The 22,057-nt window shown below is 44.9% G+C and overlaps 1 protein-coding gene across 1 annotated transcript in view; it reads left to right on the top strand.

The window, feature by feature from the left end:
- Positions 1–22,057, top strand: part of PLEK (pleckstrin) — a 324,415-nt gene that overhangs the window by 156,690 nt on the left and 145,668 nt on the right. The window contains exons 3-4 of the mRNA XM_069608360.1: positions 1,061–1,242; positions 2,442–2,533. Coding sequence (XP_069464461.1) covers positions 1,061–1,242; positions 2,442–2,533 — 274 coding nt within the window. The remainder of the gene's footprint in view (positions 1–1,060; positions 1,243–2,441; positions 2,534–22,057) is intronic.

Here is a 22,057-nt window from a genome sequence, read left to right as displayed (position 1 = left end):
GAGCAGAAGCAGCAAGGAACAGAATTAATGAAGGGGCAGGGTTCAACCTCAAAGGTGAAGAGGGCAACTGGGCAATAGCTAGTGGTAGCAGAGACTCCTGGCTCCAACTCCAACCACTAGAGAAACATAAGTTGTTCCTACAGCTGGTAGTACACGGAGGTACACAGAGGCACACCAGCCAGGAATAGCAAGGAGGAAACACAGGACCACTTTTCATTCTTGTATTTAGACTTGCTAATGGACTGTGTCAAGGAGACCGTGCCACTAGATAGCCAGGAGTATAGCACCCAGAAAAGCCTGCATCTCATTAGTCATCGAGAAGCAGCAACCCCTGGGAGACAGGACACATAACCGGGTGGGAGACTCGGACACCATCATAAGTTTGATGGAATGGGATAAATGTTGGTAACATGGTTAGAACAGAATGACCAGCAGTTTGCCACCCCTTTCCTGCACCACCACATTTCGAGTTTGAAGGTGAAGTGGAGGATTCACCAGCAGCCAATAGCTGGAGGCAAACGCTCCACTTCACCTCTAAGAATAGATGGATTTACTGCGCCAGAATTACCACTCGCAGTAAATCGCATGAGTTTCCTCTAGGTCTGCTATGGACGCCAGAAAAGAGGAAGTGCACTGCCATACCACCACTTGGTAATCCTGCAGAAAATGTGCAGGAGCAAGTGGCAGCAATGGAGTTTGGCCGTAATTCCAGCAGAACTGCTCATGGTGAGGCCTTCGTTTTAGTTCTTTCTGTGGCCTTTCTGTCCATTGCTTTAACTTTGGTTTTGATCCTTTTTTCCTGTTGCAAATCACGCTTCCTGAGTCCAGTCCTTTGTGCATCCCATCAGGCCTCTGTGACAGTGCCTTACTTCAAAAAACATGGTTAACATATTAATCAATTTGTAAAAAACCAAATCATGCACTTTGCACTGTTACAGGAACATTTTCTTTCCATTTCCTTTATTTGGTTGTGAATAAACAGGCTTTATTTTTAATTGGGTGCTGAATATGTGTTGTAGTTGAATATATTGCTTGTTAATCTTGCTTTTGTGCCTTTTAGTTTGTGTTAAAACTCAGCACAGCAAAGCAGCAGGATCATTATTTCCAAGCGTCCCACTTGGAAGAGAGAGATGCCTGGGTTCGAGACGCCAAAAAGTCCATCAAGTGCATTGAGGGTGGCCAAAAGTTTTCGCGCAAGTCTACTAGGAAGTCAATCCGGCTGCCAGAATCGGTCAACTTGGGGTCAGTATTAATGGGATTCTGTGTTACCTTCCGTAAAATATGACATTCTACACACACACCTACACACACACACACACCTACACACACACACCCACACACACACACACTAAAATGCTTCCTTTTGGATGTTCAAGTCAGAATCTCTATCACAAAATCTAATAATTTAAAATAACCACTCAAGATCCAATGTCTTGCCTCTCTCAGGCTCTAGAGGCAGGGCTTGTATGTGGTTTCTCACTGTTAGGCTATTCGTTTTTTGATTCGTTTCATGGGGCTTGTAGCAGCACCAAGACCCCTGAATCACCCAGCCATCAACCAGCAAAGTCGGCGAGGGAATTTCGTCACTTATTTAGTTACTCGGAATTCTCCAGAGGACTTGGGTGTGATTCACACAATGATTTTCCATTTGGCCTATTACGTAATCAGTAGCATTGTATATCGCCTGCCTCTTTTGGGAGGTTGGGGCTGTGTCAAGGTGTGTCTGGATCTGGAAAAAGTGCACGTCCACAAGAAAATCAGATCTGACTCGAGGACGTTTTTCTGGGGCAAGTTACATCATGCTAGTTCACCAACTTTGGGTATAAGATGGCCTTTTCTTAACCAGGTGCAATTTTCATGTCTTTCCAAAAGAACTAAGGTATGATTACTTTCTCTGTGAAGATCGATTTGAGGTGCAAGTGATAGCGGCACTTGGGAATAACTTGCACCTGTAGTAATCTACTCTGAACAAGGGATTTTTCTGTAAAGCATCCCAATTGATCTTACTGGGGAAATCCAACATAAGCAAATACCTTTACTATATGTATTTTCGGAGCTATTTACTCAACACTGCCAGCCGTTTTAAGTATTTGTATTTATTTATTTATTTATTTATTTATATAGCGCACCTGGCCCACGGGCATCCGTGATGAGGCATAAGTGGGCATAAGTGATTACAATATGCATTAATGCGCCATCGTACTCTTTGCAGTAAGGCCAAGAGAGACACACGGCGTTTACCGTCATTTTGTCAGCTCTTTTAACATACAATCCCTCCTCTGGGTAAACTGAACATGGGCTCCCTCCCCTGTTGGATTAGCACAGTGACAGCAAAAGCAAAGGATAAACGAGAACATTGAGGACATGGTGTGAAAATGATAAACGATGAGCAAAGCTCCGAATTCCTAATAACTTCTATTTCTGTATTTCTCTTCCCACAGCGCTCTCTACCTCGCAATGAAAGATCCCGACAAAGGGATAAAGGAATTAACACTGGAAAAGGACAAGAAGGTCTTCAATCACTGTTTTACAGGTAAAGAGCATTCCGTGTCAAGTCCTGCCCAAACTGTGACCTTAGTGTCCCTCCCCCCTGCAAGGAACGTTGGTAAATGCAGCAGCCAGGCGAGGAAAAGCTCAAAGGCACAGCGAGAGCCCCGTCGCAGCCTCGTCACCAGGGGTGTTGCTAGGTCTGTAAAAGATCCGGGGCTATGCTAATTTTGGGACTGTCGGGAATGGGGGCTAGCTAGCCTTTTTGGTTGTAACCCCTGAGCTTCTCGCCAGGGCTACAACCAAAAGACCCGGGGCTATAGCCCCCTCACCTCCACACACCCCTAGCAACGTCACTGCTCGTCAGGTCATCTGAAAGCTAACCGCAAATGCTGGTATTCATCAGTAAGGGCGCCCCGGGGGGGGGGGAGGGGGCTTTCCCTGCGAAATGTCCCCCATCTGGAGATTTTGTGTGCACCGGCCTTTCTTTCCGAGGAGTGACGTGCGCATCCCTTAATCCCAAGCTTAGTTGGCGCAAGGCTGGGGAAAGCACACTACAGACTTCTGTTTTCAGACCTCTCCCTGCATTGCCTCTAATGGCTTATTGATTACTTATTGATTTGAAAAGGGAGAGGGCTCTTTGGGAGTAGTCCAGGCTGGGACTGCCCTATAGACTAACAGGGCAATGCACGAAGTACAGGCCCAAAATGCTAATGGGGCCCAGCATTTGTTGGTCAATGTAGGTCTGCCTTTTGGCCAGAGTGGGTCATTTAATGAGTTGCTTCACTGCACAGCTGGTAGACTGGACCCTGTTAAAGAACAAATATTCTTTATGATGCACAATTTGCAACACATTTTACCAGAAAACTCCCATTTGGATACTAATGGTCTGTAATTCGAATAGAGCGGTGCCATTTGTAAGTTGCAGGCCACTTTTTCATTGGCGCCAAGTCCGCACCACAACCCCTTTGTACTGGTAATTGGTTTCACAAGACAGCGTTTGGTGACTCCTTTGTATCAAAGTATCCAAATGAAACAGTGCAATTTGGCCATGTAGCTGTACTGTGCAGTGCGCCTGGTGAGTGTAGACTTAGGTTGATTCTGAATTATTGGATCAAATATACAGTGTGATTGAAATGTCACTGAATCGGGTATCATCTATGACACAGTATGTGGGACCCTATGCTTGGAACTCTTATGAACTTAACACACTCACTGTGTGCTGTCCAGAGTACAGCTACCTAGCCAATTGGTATAGTTATGTATCTACTGTTGATGTATAAGGTGCGTGAAAGAGTGGGACAGTCCTTGTCGCTTACCAGATCAGGCAAATGCTAGTGTGGTGTGGAAGAGAGGATTAGCAATACAAACCCTTGAGGTCTCCCAACAAGGACCTAGGAGAACTGGAACGAAAAAGACAGTGAAGTGCTTAAGTGGTCCAACATTCTTGCCATTGCACAGCTGGGACTAGCAACCCCAATCCAGCCACAGGACCATGCACAAGCCACGGTGTAGGCCTTGTTACTAGGTGAGTTCGCATTTACATATGTGCAGGAGCGTAGTCCAGAGGAAGCTGGAGCTAAGGGTCAATCGAGTCTAGTGCACGTGGTGATCCTTTTCATCAGCAGATCTCTCTGAATTACTGGTGGCGCAGTTCATTGCTAGGGGTATGGAGATGCTGGCGGGAGCTATTAGTCAAAGGATTGTTTGAAGAGATGAGTTTTTAGTTCCCTGAAATGGAGGTGGTTCCCTTCACTGTGAAGAGGGAAAGGAACGTTGTTCCAAAAGGCAGTGCGCATGGTTGCGAGGGTTCATCTGTCAGGTCGCTTCTTTTTGAAGGCAGTGATGGTGAGTCTCAGTGAGCTGACAGATTTAAAGTTTCTAAAGGGTGAGACTTTCTTTCGTTTTTGACAAAACTATGAAGTTTTCCCTGTAGGCTTGATATGCAAAGCAGAGAGTTTGGAAGTCCGTTTTCTGGCTCACTGAAGCAAGCGAGGGGTTTCAAAGCTGGTGGGTGTGATGTGGTCTCTCAGTTTCAAGCCTAAAGTCTACCTAGCTGCCTTACTCTCTAGAAGTTGGATTTGGTGGATCACATTCTTTGGGAGGTCCAAGTAGAGGCGGTTGCAGTAGTCAACTGTTGCAGGCTGTAGGAGGAAAACCTCAGTAACCGAGCCTCCTGGTTTCCCACTTGCAGTCCAACAACTCCCTTTTCCGCACATTCCCATTTTTAAGGGGGTGGGAGTTTCCTCTGCTCTCACCTGTTTTTTGCTCTTGCCTCTGCCCTCCCTGTATCATTCTACTTACCTTACCACCAATCCCCTTTTTTCGTGGGGTGTTCCTTAACTTTAATGAATTGCATTTTCGTCAACCTGTGACCCGAAAATTGTATCCGTTCACATTTTTACTGGACATTGACATCATCTGGCGAATGCAGGATACTAGCCTGGCACTGGTCACTTTGCTTTTGTGAGCCCCATTGAGGAAGTGCAGTTTACATTTGAGCATGTGACGTTGATACTGGAATTTAAAAACAAAAATATATATAGAAATAAACCTCAGGGGTACAGCTAATCAGTGAATATCCTGGTCCATGCGCACAACCTTTGAAAATGCATGGAGGGCCAATCTAAGATGAGCGTACAATTGCAAGCTGGCACACTTTCTGCATGGAGGTCCCATTTGTGAATAAGGAGACCTATTGTATGAACCATGTGCTCATTGTACCCTGTGACAACCAGTCATTGTGTATCCATGCTATAGAATATTTTATTTTATGCATTATATTGCTTTTACTGCAAATCTAGCTTAACAGCAACAGAGCGCTTTACAATAGGATTTTGCTAGAATTAGACTTGGCCGTACTGTTGGTGGTGGGAGAGAGGGATTTTTATCCGTCCGGCAGGTATTGTTGAAAGAGTCACGTTTTTAGTGTTTTGCGGAACTGGAGGATGGTAGGGGCATTTCGAGCCTCTACTGGGATTGCTTTCAGGATGGTCGGAGCATGGCAGGCGAAGGACTGCTTGCAAGTCTTTTCTTTGCGGTTTAGCTTTGGCTCCTACCTTTGATAGTTTTGCTACATAAGGTGCGAGAGCCTCCAGGAGGTGTGGGGTTTGGCCGCCAAGTATGTTGGTGTTCAATTTGAGACTACTTTGTAGGCGGCAGCTTTGAATATGCTCCTCACAGAGTGGGGGAGCCAGTGAAGCATGTGGAGGGTTGGAGAGATATTTTCAAATTTGCAGGCACCTGTAATGATCCGGGCTACCGTATGGTGTGCTGCTTTGAGGGGGGCCAGGTGTCCAGCTGGAAACCCAGGAAAGAGGGCATTTCCCTCATCAATCTTTGAGATAATGAGGACTTGGACCGCATACAGAATTCATTCAGGGGAATGAAGGGTTTGATTATGCAGAGTGTGATGGTATGTAGCCATGCAGTTAGAGCCTTTTTGTGTCTATGTTCTTTTGAAAGGAAAGTTAACTGTCAACAATGAAGCCCAGGGGTTTGGCTGAGTTTGACAACTGAGAGGTGAATCCTTCCAGGCACATGTCATTCAGCCATTGTTGCACGAGTAGTTATTTGGTGGGGAACCGATGGGGCCAAGTTTGGTCTTGGTCGGGTTCAGTTTAAGGTAAGTGTTGACACCCATGTTTGGATAATAGCCAGGCATTGGCAGAGGCAACCAGTGTCCTTGGAGCCACTGACCTTAAGGTAAAGCTTAGTGTCATAAGAGTACTGATGAATGTGTATGTTGGAGTCATTTAGGACAGTTTCCAAGGGTTCCATGTATTGATTGAAGATTACTTGGGAGAGAATGGAACCTTGGGGGACCCCACACGTGACTGGGAGTTGGTTGGATCTGAATGAGCCCATCTGTACGACCTTTTGCCTACCGGATAAGTAGGATGCAAACCATTTAAGGACAGTTCCAGAGAAGCCCATCCTGTTGGCGAGGACGAGAGGAGGATTTGGTGAGCAACTATGTTGAAGGCAGTTGAGAGGTTATAAGAGGATTAAGAGACATGAGTTCCAAGTGTTGGTGATTCCGAGCACATTGCCCACCACATGGATGGTTCAATTCTCAGTGCTGCATTTGAGGCAAAAGCGATAAATGTAATCACAGAGGTCAAGCTGGTCGATTTTGGCAAGTAGTTGGATCTCAACTACTTTCTCAATAAGCTCCTTGATGAACGATAGGCTTGTGATGGGTTTGTATTTGGCTGGGTTCTTTGGGTCAAGCAGGGTTTTTTGAGGAGAGGTCGCATGAGACCCGTCTTCAGCATGTCCAGAAAGCACCTTTACTGAGGAGTGCATTAAGTGCTTGGATAGTGAGGTGTTTAATGAGGGAGGTTGGGAGGGGTCATCCGTGTAAGTAGTGTGTCTGAGTGAAGCAAGTGTGTCTGAGAGATCCTTGGGAGAAATGAGGGTGAAATCTGTCCAGAAGTGCAGTGCCCGTAGAGGAGGATGGGTGAGGGGGATGGCTAGCAGGGTTCTGCCTGGTTCTGAGGCATTGATGTGTCCTCTGATTTTATCAACTTTGTTCATGAAGAAGTTGTTTATTATGTGCATTTCCCTTGTGAAGCCAGTCCCTAAGGGACTTGTGTGGGCTTGGAGCACTGCTGGACTACTTTGAATAAGGCTTTGCTCCTTTTAGAGGCTGTCTCAATGGTGGAAGTGAAGTAAGCTGATTTAGCCTAAGAAAAAGTGTGTCTGCGTTCGGTACGCAGGGATTTGATGGATGAGAGATCCCCTAGGCTGTGTCCTTGTGCCACCACTTTTCAAGGGATCTGATAGAGCGTTTGTTTTCAGCAAACTTGAGTGTGTACCAGGGTGCATGCACTTTGACTTTGGTTCGACTAGAGGTGCGTGGCCATCCGCTAGTTCTTTGGCAATTTGGGTAAATGTATCTATAAGGGCTGTGGCATTTCTTGTGGTGGGAAATGTTATAAACATTGACATCAGTGTTCTAGCAGGACAATCTTGAAAGATTAGTGCTCAATAAGAGGGTGTTTGGCTTGACCTTTATGCAGCAGCCTTGTGTGTGATATGAAAAGTGGTGAGTGGAGACACATGGTGATATTTACCTGGTGTAGCACAAGCTGAGTAACTAGCCCTTGGCTCTTACCAGGTCTGAACAGGACCAAACAGCTGTTGCCATTTTCTTCGACTGCCCTTCACTTCAGAAGCCTGGGTGAGAGGTGCCCTGTGAACTAACAATTAAGAAGGGAAAGGAAGAAGCAGCCTTAGCGGGCAGGTGGCGTTTAGGTCACATGACCTAGATCTACTTGTACTAGCTCACCAATACGATCATTTTAAAGTTATTTTTGAAATACATCTGCAGAACATAATGAAACCAAGACACAACCCCCATATTAGGACACAGAGCAGACATTTCAGAGGTCTAGGCCCAGATCAACTGGAACCATGCCAATGTAAAATAGCAGACAGTTTCCAAACTGGGGACTCCTGTGACCAACTGTTGAAGCATTACACGAACCACATACTTGATATGGTGGAGCAGTATGCTCCCCTCAAATCAAAAATGGTCAGGAAAACCAACAATCATCAGAGTTGGTTCAATAGCACACTTGGCAAGCTCAAGATTGAAAAACAATGATTGGAAAGGATCTGGCAAAAGAATCCTTCATTACACAACAAAGAACATTGGAACTGTGTAAACTCTAAATATAGAATGTGTATTAGAGAGGCCAAAGCGGATCATTATAACGAGTTGATCGAAGCTGCTCCTAACTCGACAAGTAAGGGTTTTATATATTCTCAATTCTGTTGAGAAACCCAAAGCCCTGTCCCCTCCATATACTCCAACAGAGGAAGATTGCGAACTCATGAAAAAGGAGATCATCATTCAGGCTAGAGAAACCTCACAGGAGATATACCTACATAACGCTGCTGAATTGCAGCCTTATGAATCAGAGAATTTCAACTACCAACCAATCTCTGAAGACGAGATGGTAAAGGTGTTGTCTAAGATGAAACCGTCCTCCTGTGCTGAAAATTTAATTCCTCCCAAAATAATTGTAGAGAACAAGGAACTGTTTACCCCAGTCCTGTCAAAAATAATCAATGCCTCCTTCCATGATGGGATGATACCTCAAGACATTAAAAAGGTGACCATTACACCTTTGATTAAAAAACCAGGCCTGGATCCTAAGGACCCTGGGAACATGCACCCAATTACCAATACCAATTGTATCCTGAAAATCATGGATAAAATAGCGACAGAACAACTGCAATCCCATGTTGAAGCCAATAACATACTGCACATGCAGCAATCAGGCTTCCGTGCTGCACATAGCATGTAAACCAAGATGCTTGAGCTACAAACGCAAATGTTATCCATAGTGGATAAGGGCAAGACAGGGATGCTAATGCTATTGGATCTAAGCACGGCTTTCGATCTTGTGGAACTACTACAGCAGGTCCTGGAGAAAACAGCAGGATGCTCCAAGGCGGCATTGGCCTGGCTGGCATCTTTCCTCACAGATCGAGTAGCCAGAGTACACTGAGAAGAGAAGTGTTCGACTCCCACCAATATAAGTGCAGGGGTTCCACAGGGAGCCAGTATTTCCCTCTCCTCTTTAACCTCTTTATGAAATACTTATGTGTACTCTTCGAATCCTTCGGCGTATATTTTACTAACTACGCCGATGATACAGCGCTGGTGCTGGAATTAGAGGGTGATTATCATACAGACATGGTTAAGATAATGGTTCTATATGACCTAATTAATAAGTGGATGGAAGAAAATTGGATGTGTTTAAACAGCCAAAAAAACAAGTTGATATTTGGTTTCCGACAAGAGAGAGACAAGCTAGGAGTAGAATACGAGAAGTTTGTGGTTAAAGACTCTTGTATTAAGGTAGTCACCCAAGTGAAAACGCTCGGGATGATGATGGAAGCCACTCTGGGTACAGAGGCTCAGACTAATTACCTGCATAAAAATAATGCCTATTATATTCGGCTCCTGAGAGCCATCCACCCGATCCTGAGCGAAAACAACTCGGCCATGATAGCCAGGGCGATCATTCTATAGCGCCTGGATTATGGCAATTCATTACTACTGGGGGCCTCAAGAAAATGCATTAAGAAATGCCAGATAATGGAAAATAATGTGGTTTGGGTGGCAAAAGGGATCAACAGAAGAGATCATGTGACAGAAGGAAGGAGAGCACTTCACCGGCTCAGGGTTGAGGAGAGAATCATTTTTAAATCCATGACGCTAGTGCACAGATGCTTGTATGGGGTGGCTCTGTTGTATCTCAGATCTAAGTTCACTAGATACATTCCCAACAGGACACTGAGATCTGAAGCACAGCAGGCTGCAGATTCCGCCAGCAAATCGAGAAATGGGTAAAGGAAAATCTTTTCCAGTTCAGGCAGCCCAGCAGTGGGACAACCTTCCTGTGGCTACGTGCCTAGAACCAAATCATAGAATTTTCAGGAAGCACTTTAAGAATCACCTCTTCAAGTAAATCTCTGTACAGATAGAATTCTCACTAGTAACTCGGCTGTTCGTCTACTGTACCCTGTTTGTCTACTGTACTTTGTTTTATGTCTCTGCGGGCTTTTGGCGCATTACAAATGCATAAATAAATAAAAATAAATAAACTGCAAAAGAAAACAGTCTGGCAGTCTGCTTAAATAGGGGGAAGAAAAAGGGTGACAAAACAAGAAGGCACCAGAAGATTAGTAGTGATTGACAGGAGGGTGGGGTCCCGGTCATGCGACCTAGATCCACTTGCACCAGCTCACCAACTGCAAAAAAGAGAGTCTGGAAGGCTGCTTAAATAGGGGGAAAAAGGGCAGCTAAACAAGAAGGCATGAACAAATTAGCGGTGATTGACAGGAGGGGGGGGGCTTAGGTCATGTGACCTAGATCCACTTGCACACAAATTTGAGCGACCAGAGGTTTTTGACTTATATTTTGTCTTGGACCTTTATGCAACAGCCCTCTTCGAAACACTGCCCACAATATAGTATTAAATGTGCAAAAGGTCCCTTGCTTTCCACGGCTCATCCAGCTATTGACCCTAAGTGCATGTCTTTATCCAATTAAGTTTCGACATACTACAGAGAATGTTGTATAAAAAAAAAAAATCACAATTTTATTTTCATATAAAAATATCTTCATTTCACTTATAAAAATACATTTTTCATTATATGTGAGACCAATCAATTTTTTCTTTTCAATTATTTTACTTGCAGCAGCTCACCAACTGCAAAAGAAAAGAGGTTGGGAGGCTGCTTAACTAGGGGGAAGAAGGGGTGGCGAAACCAGTCGAAAAAAGGCTACTGAGTCCGTAAACTCAGATTAGGACTGGAGCACTTTACAATCAATATGGGCTTAAACACACACCAATGTTAAAACAGTAATTTTAGGTGATAAGGCATTTAGGGTTTCAACATTGTTCCTTCTTAAATTCATTGAATATATTTGGTGGATTTACACAATTCACTTTTTGTAGAACGTTTGGAAGAGGTTCTCTGCCTTGGTGTAAAATATAGGTACCTAGTTGCAAATGGTGTCTACTGGCTCCCTTTACTACCATAGCAGTGATTGCAGGTCTGTCTAACGTACACAGAGTTCATCCCAGTTGATTCCAGCTGCATTTCAGAACAGGTTATTGGTGTAGATGTATTTCACTCAAGTCGTTTTTTAAATGTGACCCTAGGAATTGTTGCAAATCTTTTTCTGATAATTACAGATGATACGGAGGCGCACAGCTTCCACTGCACATGTACCAGTGCAAGCATTGCTGCAAAGGCTTCTAATGTGCAAAACTCTGCAGAGATTATTGCACCGTAAAAAGGACATATTGCTAAAAACAACATCACAAATTTGTTGCCGTGCATAACCCATCAGCATTAAAATGGCTCAATGAGCATGCACACTAAGCGTGTGCGGTGTTACATATAGGGGTATTTGCATGTGCCTGCGTGTCTAAAAGCTTTGCAGCTACCTTAGCACCAACATGTGCTCAGTGGAAGCTCTGCACTGCACTGGTTGGCACACAGGGATTCTGTAATACTGACGATATCGTAAAATGTTAAAAGCATGCGATGGCACTAGATTAGGTATAATCTTTGGTTAATGGGTCAAACGGAATTTCCATAACGGTGCTTGCAACTGAACTTTAATTTAGTTGTTTATTTTTGGTTTCTCATAGTGTTCAATTTGAATAAACCTCAAGCAACAGGACAGAACATCCCCATTTACAGACTATGGAGCCTAAGGCCATCAGACTATTGCTCTGATGAGTTGAGGCAACTTTCCTAAACAGCAAAAAGAAGACAGTTTGCTAAGGGAGCCAATATCAGAAGGTAGCCAATTCCAAAACTGGCACATTGTTAAATGGAGAACCAGCCCAAAACACTGCAGATCTAGACAAGGTAGCACCAGTAGAGCGCTACTGACTGACCTGTGGAGTTACTGGTAGTGCTGGTAAGCAATGATATGTAGGCTCTTCTTCTCCAGTAACAGTGTTGTATCATTTTGAGGGTATCTCCCCGCGGGGAGTCTATAGATATACAGTACTTTCGCAGGTAAGGATCTGGGTACAGAACTTACTAGTCAGCCCCGCCGCCGCCCCTTTCCGGAAAAATGTAATCATCAACACAGTGTAATCATCAAAACAACAAAATGTAATCACCAACCATCAAATCATGCAACATTCTTCACCTTAAGGGATCTATGCCTAATAATAAGCACATAATATTTAATCCATAGACCATCATCCTCTAAAACTGGATATTTAGAGGCTATTTCAGAGGCATTATTTGAGATAATAGCTTAGTAGCTCAAACATCATCATACTCCGTCATATCACTTTTTAGTTTGAAGACACAACTGATGTCTCCACGGTGTACATGGTGTATTGTTTAAGTGAGCTTGGCCTTAATCCTCTGATGTCCTACCCTGTGCTGCATATTGGTAATTTGTTGGACTTTTACACCGGACTCCTTAGCTACACTGGCCCCTTCACTCACTTTTACTTGAACACAACACAGAGGTGTTTCATTGCACCTTTCTAGCAGCCAGGGTTTCTTCACTATTAAATCCAAGAAAGCTATCACCTCCACCTCTAGGGCTTGATATGATATGATCGTTTATTTATATAGCGCCTATACACAATGTGTTTCAAAGCGCTTCAAGGCAAGGGAGGGAACAAGGGAAAATACAACCACATTCTTACAGGCCAAGAACAGTAAGGATGTGAAATTAACTATTGTACTCGGCCTGATGACATTTCAGATAGTGCAAGAGCTAAGACATAGATAAGGAAGGGAGGGGGAGAGTGCGGAGGAAATGGAAACAGACAGGCGACTACCGTACTAGGCCTGACGACATTTCTGGTATAGCCGGAGAAAAACAAAAGGTGAGGGGGAGGGGTGCAGAAAGGGAGGGGAGGAACAAAACAAGGGACTATCATACTAGGCCTGATGACATTTCAGATAGTGCTGGAGGGGTGGGGGGAGGAATAAAACAGTAATGGGAGGGTGGAGGAAACAGACGAGTTTGCTATCATATTAGGTCCAGGGACAATTCTGATAGAGTAAGTGCATAGAAGAAAGGAAGGGGAGGAGATAGGAAAAGGGAGAAGGGAAAGGAGGAGAGAAACGAGAGTAAGCAGTCAAAAAGAGTGGAGAAGCAAGAGGGGGAAGCAAATACAATTGCAGAAGTCAGTAGTAACACATAATGTTGCAAGCCAGGATACAACATTGGATGCTTGGAGGTGGATACATACTTTTAAATATGATATAGCCTTGTCTTCCATACAGCCACCAATTCTAACTCACGTCAATCCAGATAAGATGGCATTCTCAACCAATCATCATATTACAAAGTTCTGAACATAACATACATATCTAAACATCTGGGAATGTGTAAACATGCAATCATCAAGGCCAACAAATACTGCCAAAAATCTAATTAACATGTTTAGTGATCAATTAACACAAGATGCTATATTGACTGACATATTGACTAAAAGCTGGATGAAAACCTGGAAATTCTTTAGCAGATAAGCTCTCCAACATCAGAGATGAGAATCTCCTGATACCCAGGTTGATATAACACCACTTCTCCCCACCCAGGACTACAGCCCCAAATGTATGCATTCCTGAGTTACTTTTCAGAAATTGTCTCTCCCCGAGATTGCTACACTATTAGGTCTACAGACCGCTAAACCTTCAGGTTCTCTTCTGGACCCATTTCGCCTACGCGCTTTAATACTCCTGCTGTTTATTTCAAGTTGCCATTTGTCACTTGTTTAATACTTCCCTTTGCACTTGTCCTTGCGCAGCAACTGGAAAAAAACTGAAGTAAAATCTTTATTGAAAAGGTTAGATTAGATCCCTCAGAACCTGCAAACAGACTGATTTCAGAGATGCCATTCCTGGCAAACCAGCTAGAACTAGAAGCTCTAACGATCATTCTATCCTGTATAGAAGGTATTTATCTACTAGACAGAGCCCAGTTAGGTTTTCACCCATGATGCTCCACTGATATGGTAACAATGGCTATGATCGACCAACTTCAAGAAGAAGTGGACAGTGGCAAAGCAGGAGCACTTATCCTGTTGGATTTGTCTACCGCCTTTGATACAGAGGACCACCATCTTCCATTAGGACACTTCCATAAGGGGCACAGTCAGTGCCTTAAGTGGCACTACAAATCGAGCCGGGGTCATCGAGGGGGCATGGCCTAACAGCGGCAGCCTTTTGTAGAGATTAGCACCCTAATGATCTCTGCATTTATTTTGTGTAGGCTTGCCTGGCAGGGGACAGCGCCTGCCAATTCAGCCATAATGTTGGTGCTGCCCCTCGCCAGTGGGGGAGGGGCAGCACCACCATTAAGGCTGAAAGGGTGAGGCCACTGGAAGCAGAGGCCTTTTTCCTAAATACTGAAACTCCCGCGAATGCGCGGCAGCTCCAGTATTTAGAAAGCAAGGCCGCTGCTTTCAACGGCCTCACGTTTTTTTCATAATGGTGGCACCGGCCGACGGGAATCTCTTGATTAAAAGGGATGCCTCGCAGGTGCGGCGCCACCATTATGGCTGAAAGGCATTTTTCTCTGTAGCCTTAAGCTCTCGCAAACGAGCGAGCTCTTCAGGCTGTAGAAAAAAAATGCCTTTTCGTGTAGTGGCTGGGGCTGCCAGGGGAGATTACTGGGCCCCGGCAGGGCCCCGCCTCAAAACGAAATTTCGGAGCCTGCCGGGGCCCAGCCCCGGCATGCCCCTGCCCACTTAAAGCCCTGGGCACAGTGCTGGCATGGGTTTGTTATTTTTTGTTGGTTATTAGATTACAAGCTGATTCAAGCTCTACTCTTATCACTTAGTTTAAGCACTTACCTTGCAGAGTCCAACTGGGATTTGTGTGATCTGCTCTTCTTTTTAACGTGCATCGGACATCTTTAAATCCACAGATTACAGGAAGTGACTCTTTCTGTTTAAATTATGGTGTGGATACTCAACCTTTGGTAAAGCATCACAGGGACCTCTATTAGACTAAAAGCCTTTTTGTTCTAAATCAAAAAAAGCACAGGTCAATCTTCCTGCTGTTAATGATTCCGAATACCACTAAGTAATAGCCTGATATGACCCTCCAACCAGTGCTAGCTCTCGCTGCAGTGATGTGCTCCCTCAACCTAGGGAGAGCACATCACCGCAGGGAGAATTAGCACCGGATGGAAGGTCATAGGAGGATATTAACTAGCGGCATTTGGAATCATGAACGCCAGGAAGATTGACCTATACATGTGTGAAAACACATTTCGGTATACGTGCAGGGTTCAGAAACCCAATTTGCCCCTCATCCCCACCACCTGTGTGTTTTTGTTCTAAATTAAATCCTGTACGTCCAATAATTATTGCTGGACCACCAGAGCAATTTGAACCTTGTTGTGAAAAGTGCAAAAACTGAGCATTTTTATGGCTAATGGCGTAATCTTATCCCCACTGGTCTCCTCAGTAGCTCACGCCAGTTTTTTTCTGTTTGCTCACTAGGTCTTGGTGGTAAATGCTGTAGTGTCATCAAGATTGGACTTTGGTCACAGCATTTACCTTGGACTGAAGACTAGTCTTCCTGTGCATACCATGTGTTGCAGGCAACTGGACACAGCTCCTTCAAGAAAGAGAGGAGTCCCAGGCAAGCGAGGGGATGAGGGAGGGAAATGGAAGGGTAGGGGACAACGAGAGGCGAGGCAGTCTGTAGGAGGTGAATAAAGAAGACGTGAGCCTTCATGTCATGTGTGTGACATAAGGCCACAACAACTGGAGACGATGAACAGAAGCCCACGCCCGCTGTCCTGTGGAGAAGGGGACACAGTGCAACATCCGGAGTGACCAGAGGAGGTGGTCGACATCTGCAATGCCCACAAAGTAAGGAGGATCGGAGGAGCGTCGAGGGCAGGAAGCGGACGCGTGACCTGAGGAGGGGGTCAACACCAACATCCCAGCTGGTGAGGAGGAGGCCCAGCAGAGGACGTAAGGAGGCCGCCGCAGACGCCAGCAGTCCAGCCGGCAAGGAGAAGGCTCAGCAAGAGATGCGAGAACATTGCCGGATGAAGACAACAGGATCCGGAGCAGATGCCCAAGCACAGGGAAGAGGAGGAGCCAGGCATTGCGAGCGGCACTAACACGGAGGACGCTGCCACGGGACAAGGTGAGGAGCGGCACACTCACAGCTTGCCCGCCGTCAGCACATACAAACACCATGATGCCCCCTCTGCATAAACCCACTAGAACGCGAGGAGTATAAACCATCAAAAGGGCATCCCGCACCAGCCCACTAGAATGCGAGGACCGTAGGACTATACAAGCGCATGCCTGCTGACATGCCACCCACGCACATAAACGCCACATGGCCCCGCCGCATGAACCCACTAGAAAGCGAGTAAATAAACCATCCCAGCTGATGGTGAATGACACGTACCATGACCCCCTGCCAGGATTAAGGCCACAACGCAGCAGGCACATGCTGCACAACCAATACGAGTCTCACAAAAAAAACAACCAGTTTACCAACACAGGTGGATAAAGACAGCCCACAAACCAAACGTCCACACACGCAGCACCACAAGTGCAGAGCCACCCAGGACAGTGACCCAAATGAAGCCTGGCCACTGTGACAAGGAACAAAACCCCAGGAACATACAGGGACTAGGCAATAATGTCTCAAGGAGTCACAGCAGCATCAGCCCCACAAGCTCAAAACGCAACAGGAGTGGTCCCCACAAACCAGTCATCCTTCTTACTCCACCCAAACCCCTTTAACCTGGAGCCACAGGAAGACCAAGGTCAAATATGGCAAGAGTGGATGGAGGAATCAGAAGAGTTTATGCGAGCAGTTGGGAATCAAGATGCACCCAACAAACTGGACATCTTAGTTGGCAAGGAAGTGAAAGGCATCATCAAAACCATCCCCGCCCAAGAAAATTCCACTTATCAACTCCTGACTGCCGCCATCAATGGACGACTAGTAGTCCTTCCCAACAGAGACTGCGAGCGTTATACGTTCAACCAATGTGCCCAAGCACCCATGAAACCATTGGTCAATTCATCCTGCGCCTCCAGAGAAAAATTACATACTGTGACCTTGCAAACGTTAGCGATGACGAAGCCATAAGACTAAGGGTGATAGAAGGGTGTATATCATCACAATTCAGGAAATACCTACTCAAGGAAGTTGCATATTTGGCAAGAATATACGAAAGAGTTGACGCACAAGCAGCTAACATTGAAAATCCAAAGAAAATTGCCACCATAGCCACCATCAGTTTGAACCCACATGGCGCTACCCGTTAACCGACCACTACAGCCAGCCAAGACACATGGAAAACCAGTTGCAGAACCCCACCAGAGAGACAGTGCTACCGAAGCAGGTTTGAATTCCCACACAAGGGCCAATGCCCAGCTCATGGTCAAATGTGGATGAGGTGCGGCCTGGAGGACCATTTCCAAATAATATGCAGGGAAAAAGTTCTGCTACTACCAGCGTACAGACCACCACCACAGTTGGGACTCACCAGGAGATACAACCCAGCAAGGTCACCCAACCCACGACCACATCCAGATAATGATGAAATGTGCACAACAATAATAAAATAACCCACCCAACATGGCCGGGATTCACAGGAGCCGTGGAAAACCTACAAGTTGATGCACCCGGCAGGCTCCTCAAGACACCTGGACACCTCTTCCACACACAACCATAACACGTGGACAATCAAAGGTTGAGAAGAGTGATCCCCATGGAGGACCCAAATGAGAACCCCCCTATAGCAGAAGAGTCAACAAGTGTGGAGCCATACTAAGAGTACAACAGATATAGCCGAGATTACGTCTGAATCATCAAGACACCTCTGATGACAGCACTTCCCCGAGAGTGATGGTGTACATGGTAGGACGTCACACCATGTTCACTATGGACACGGGAGCCACTGTGAATGCGACGAATGACAAAACATAGGAGAGCATGGCGAGCATCTACCCCCTACAACCGTCCCAAGTCTGCATCTTCCAGTGGGGAGCGACCTGCCCCTTACAATTCAAAGGACAATTCTGGTGTGATCTGGTGCATAGAGATGGCGCATCCCCGTTCCGATCCACGTCATAGACCGCCAGTAACCAGGAGATGTCTCCTTAGTTACAAGACAGCCACCGCTCTACAGCTCATCAATATTCAGTACGACCAGTCTGAGACAATACAGGGCCTTCCTCCACAAATGCAAGCCCTACAAACCTTGTCTTGGAAGGAACTGGACATTGGAGAACTGAAGAACAGGTTCCCCAACTTATTCAAGGGCTTTGGCATGCTAAAGGACATGTTTATACCACTTCACATCGTTCCCACAGTGCGCCCCATGCCTCAACAGCCCCGAAGGATAGGGTTTCACCTGCAAGCCAAGGTGACATAGGAGCTACAACTGTTGCTGGACAATGACATCATCTAAAGATTTAATGGACCAACCCGTTTGTTGTGTTAAGGATTCTAATGGGGCGTCACACATCAGACCAGGGCTCTTGATACTGGACTAGGCTGCAGTGCATAATTAAATCACTTTATTTACTATGGATTCAGATTGAGATGGCACTCAACCCATCTCTAACCCCTTTTTACAAATACCCTGGGTCACAATGGACCATGAACCAGGCCGGTGGGTGGTAATACAATATTTATTTATTTTGAATTAAAAGAAAATCACACAAAATTAATATTGGGCAGCAATCACCAGTGGGGTGATAGTTACAAGGTAGATTGCTGGAATGTACTTAGTTAGACTTTTTCATGTAAGATAAACACTACGCACTTGAAAGAAAGCAAAATTCACTTTTGAATGGATTTTAAATGGTAACTCAGTTAATGATTTCCCCTGCAACACTCCCTCAAACCCCTATTAATCAAACTTGGATGGGGAGGTCTAGCAAAGAGTCAGGTACCCTATGTAGCAATCGGAAATAAATTCCGACCTACCCCCACTGAATAGGAGGCAGAAAACCGGATTTAGCTTCCACAAAAACTGAGCAAAACGGCCCACGAAATAACGAAATGTTTCTTTCCAGGCGCGGTTGAATGAAAAGAGCACAAATTGGGTATAACAGTATCAGGACACTAGCACACTATCAATCAATGTCCTAAGCAGTTTAGAAATTGAATTGGGAATGAAAAACACAGTGCAGCCAAATTCCATATTGAAAACTTGCATTTCCTTATTTTTACAGGTTAAAATGCCAAAACGGTTGGAAAAACTGGTTGAACAGGCAGAGTAGGAACGCTGTTTTTATGCTAAAGAATAGATACACATCACAGGTGTGCAGATAGGCAATTAAAAGTGTAACTCTAGATGAATGCCAAGATGAGATTCTTAGTAGAAAAGGAAATTCGGTTTGAAAATAAAAGCAGTGGGCAAGGAAAATCGGTTTACAAGGAATGACAAGTTTCACTTAAACTAGATATTAGTGACTATATTGTTAGACATGGTACAGTCGAAGGTTAATTTGCAAGGTTAACCTTCACGCCGCGTTCAGCTCTAAATGGGAATTAATTAAATTATTCAAAATATGACTAAAGGATTTATGCAAAGAACGGTACGGAAGGGAACAATGACGCTAACACCTAGAAATCAAGGAACAGAATACACAGAGGATTCAGATAAATGAAACAGTTACCAGTGTACTTTCCGGATTACTTATGGGGTGGAACAAAAGCAAGGTATCAAAATGGGTACGCTATGTTTTGATATTGGATGGGGTGATACTCACAATAAACACTAGATTGTGGGATTTGGGACAGCCAACCGGGTTTCTGGACTCAAAGGAACTGGTCACGGCACATTGGCAGGCTCTCCAAGAAGGAGATAGCTGGTAACCGGGGTCGGGTCTCAATAGATAGCTAGGTGCATCAGCTTGATAAAACAGGTGACAGGGCAGGCAGGCAGCACTGGATAATCTCAATGAGGGTTCCGCCACCTTTCCCCTTGAATTAGTGAGATTTTGTTATGGGGTTTAGTTCTGAAGGGTGGTTCTGCATTGATAGGAGGGCCTGGATCAACTATCCCTTTCCTGGCAGTGGAGTCTGGAATCTTGCAGGGTGAATCTGGAATGTCTGGATCTCGGGATGGGCAGAAGCTGGACAATTCAGAAGAGCCTGTCCTTTGTCTCTCTGAGTCTCCCCCTTTTATAAGTTGGGTGACATCACATGATTTACCACGGGGGCAGGCCTTTGGCTTTACATGCCTGTAACAACTGTATTGGTCAGGGTTTACTGTTACCGCCTTCCTGTCAACCGGTTGGGATTCAAGGCCATGACATCAGTTTTATGGGGTGAGCTTAAATTGCCCATGCCCTCCCACAGCCATTTCTTCCAAAAATCAGTTATGACATAAATTGCACAATTTTACAATTGTGGCATTTTTGAAAATCACATAGGCAAATGACACATTTCATACAGAGCATGGCATTCCGACTCCCAAGTCTGTACTTTGTCATTTCGCCCTCCTAATAATCTTTTGCACTTTTCAGTGGGAAATATTTCACCTAAAATTCTACAATTTTATACATGTGTACCTATTATCGCAGAGCATGTTTTCATTAAATTTTAAAGTTGCACCATGTACACTTTCCCCATGCTTTCCATTTTTCTGCCGTTTGTGTTCCCTACATACTAGGGACAACTACTATGTCTTGTTTTAATGATACAAAAATTGCATTTGAACTATTAAACTTTCGCATTGCTTTGTTGTCCGGTTGCAGAAATAAAAGTCTGAAAGTTTACTACATAAAATAGTCTTTTGCCCCAGATGGGCTGGCTTTTGTCTTCCAAACAAGGACATTTCCTTCCAACCCACAGCCAACTGTCAGCCGTGTTGCCATGGAGTTTCCTTTGAAGCTCCCCAGTTTGAGTTTGAGGGGAGGTGCTGCTAAAAAAGTCACACTTATGTGTCCCAGAAATCCATTCTGCCAAGCTGGAGCACAGCCCCAGAGTCTGACGAAGGTGCGAGATCCACCACCATTGTCTATTCATATGCCTCGGGGGCTGGTCTACTAGAAGGGATGCAGTTCCTGTTCCCAGGAAGCAAATGTCCTTTGAAGCTCGGCCAGGAAAAACCTGTTCTGTGGCTTCAGCACAGTAAATGCATTTATTTATTTATTATTTTTTTCTGAACCAGAAAGCAAATCTGATGTAATTAAATATCGCATATGTTTACAAACAAACCCCCCTCACATTTCTAAGCAAGGACAGAGCCTTAATTCAACATTTCACTTTTAAACAGCATTTTCTTGTTTGTCAAAATCACATTTTACACGTGGGTTAATTCTGCTGGGATGTCACTTTCAAATGCAGCTTTTCCTGGTATCTTTATTCTGAGCATTTCCATGGCCATAGTTCAATTTCTACTACACAAGAATCTGTTCCACACAAGGATCCTTTGAAACTGACATGCTAACAGAGAGAGGGCTTCTTATGAAGAATTTAGCTGTGATATTTTGTTGCAAAGTAAAGCGTTTTTCTTCGTAAGTCTTGAAGTGAAGTTCTTTGTTATTTCACAGATCTTGCCTGGCACAGCCTGTCATTCAGTGAGAAATGCCCCCTTTTGCTGGAGCACAACCTGAATATGAACGGACATAGCTGGATCTCTCTGGATCAAAACTGTGTACTGCTGAACAGATGAAAAAGGGCATCAGGGTGCAGTCATTTTAAAAGGAAGAATATTTCCTTTTTTAGTGAAAAGCTTTAGGCTGGCAGCCTAGCAGCACTGCCTTTGAATTATTTTCTTTTTGGTGCAAATGAACTTTTCTCTGGAGCCACTGAAGAAAATACTGGCAACAATTCTCAGGGTATTTGGTGTTTCACCTCACCCCATGTGTGGCTGGTAAAACAGCGCAGCCATTATTTTGGTGACTGCAAAATGCAGTTTTCAGGTAAGGCGATAGTTCTGCTGGTGACTGCTGAGATGTGGTTTGGTGCTGTAGGGGAGATCTGCTGGGTGGTAGATGTATCCCACAGATCCCCCCTGACTTTGCTGAGACTTCTTGTTCAGGGAAAGTAAGGCAAA

The sequence above is a fragment of the Ambystoma mexicanum genome, chromosome 4q, assembly GCF_040938575.1.
Source record: "Ambystoma mexicanum isolate Mex_15411 chromosome 4q, UKY_AmexF1_1, whole genome shotgun sequence".
NCBI lineage: Eukaryota > Metazoa > Chordata > Amphibia > Caudata > Ambystomatidae > Ambystoma > Ambystoma mexicanum.
This window is presented reverse-complemented; position numbering and strand designations above follow the sequence as displayed.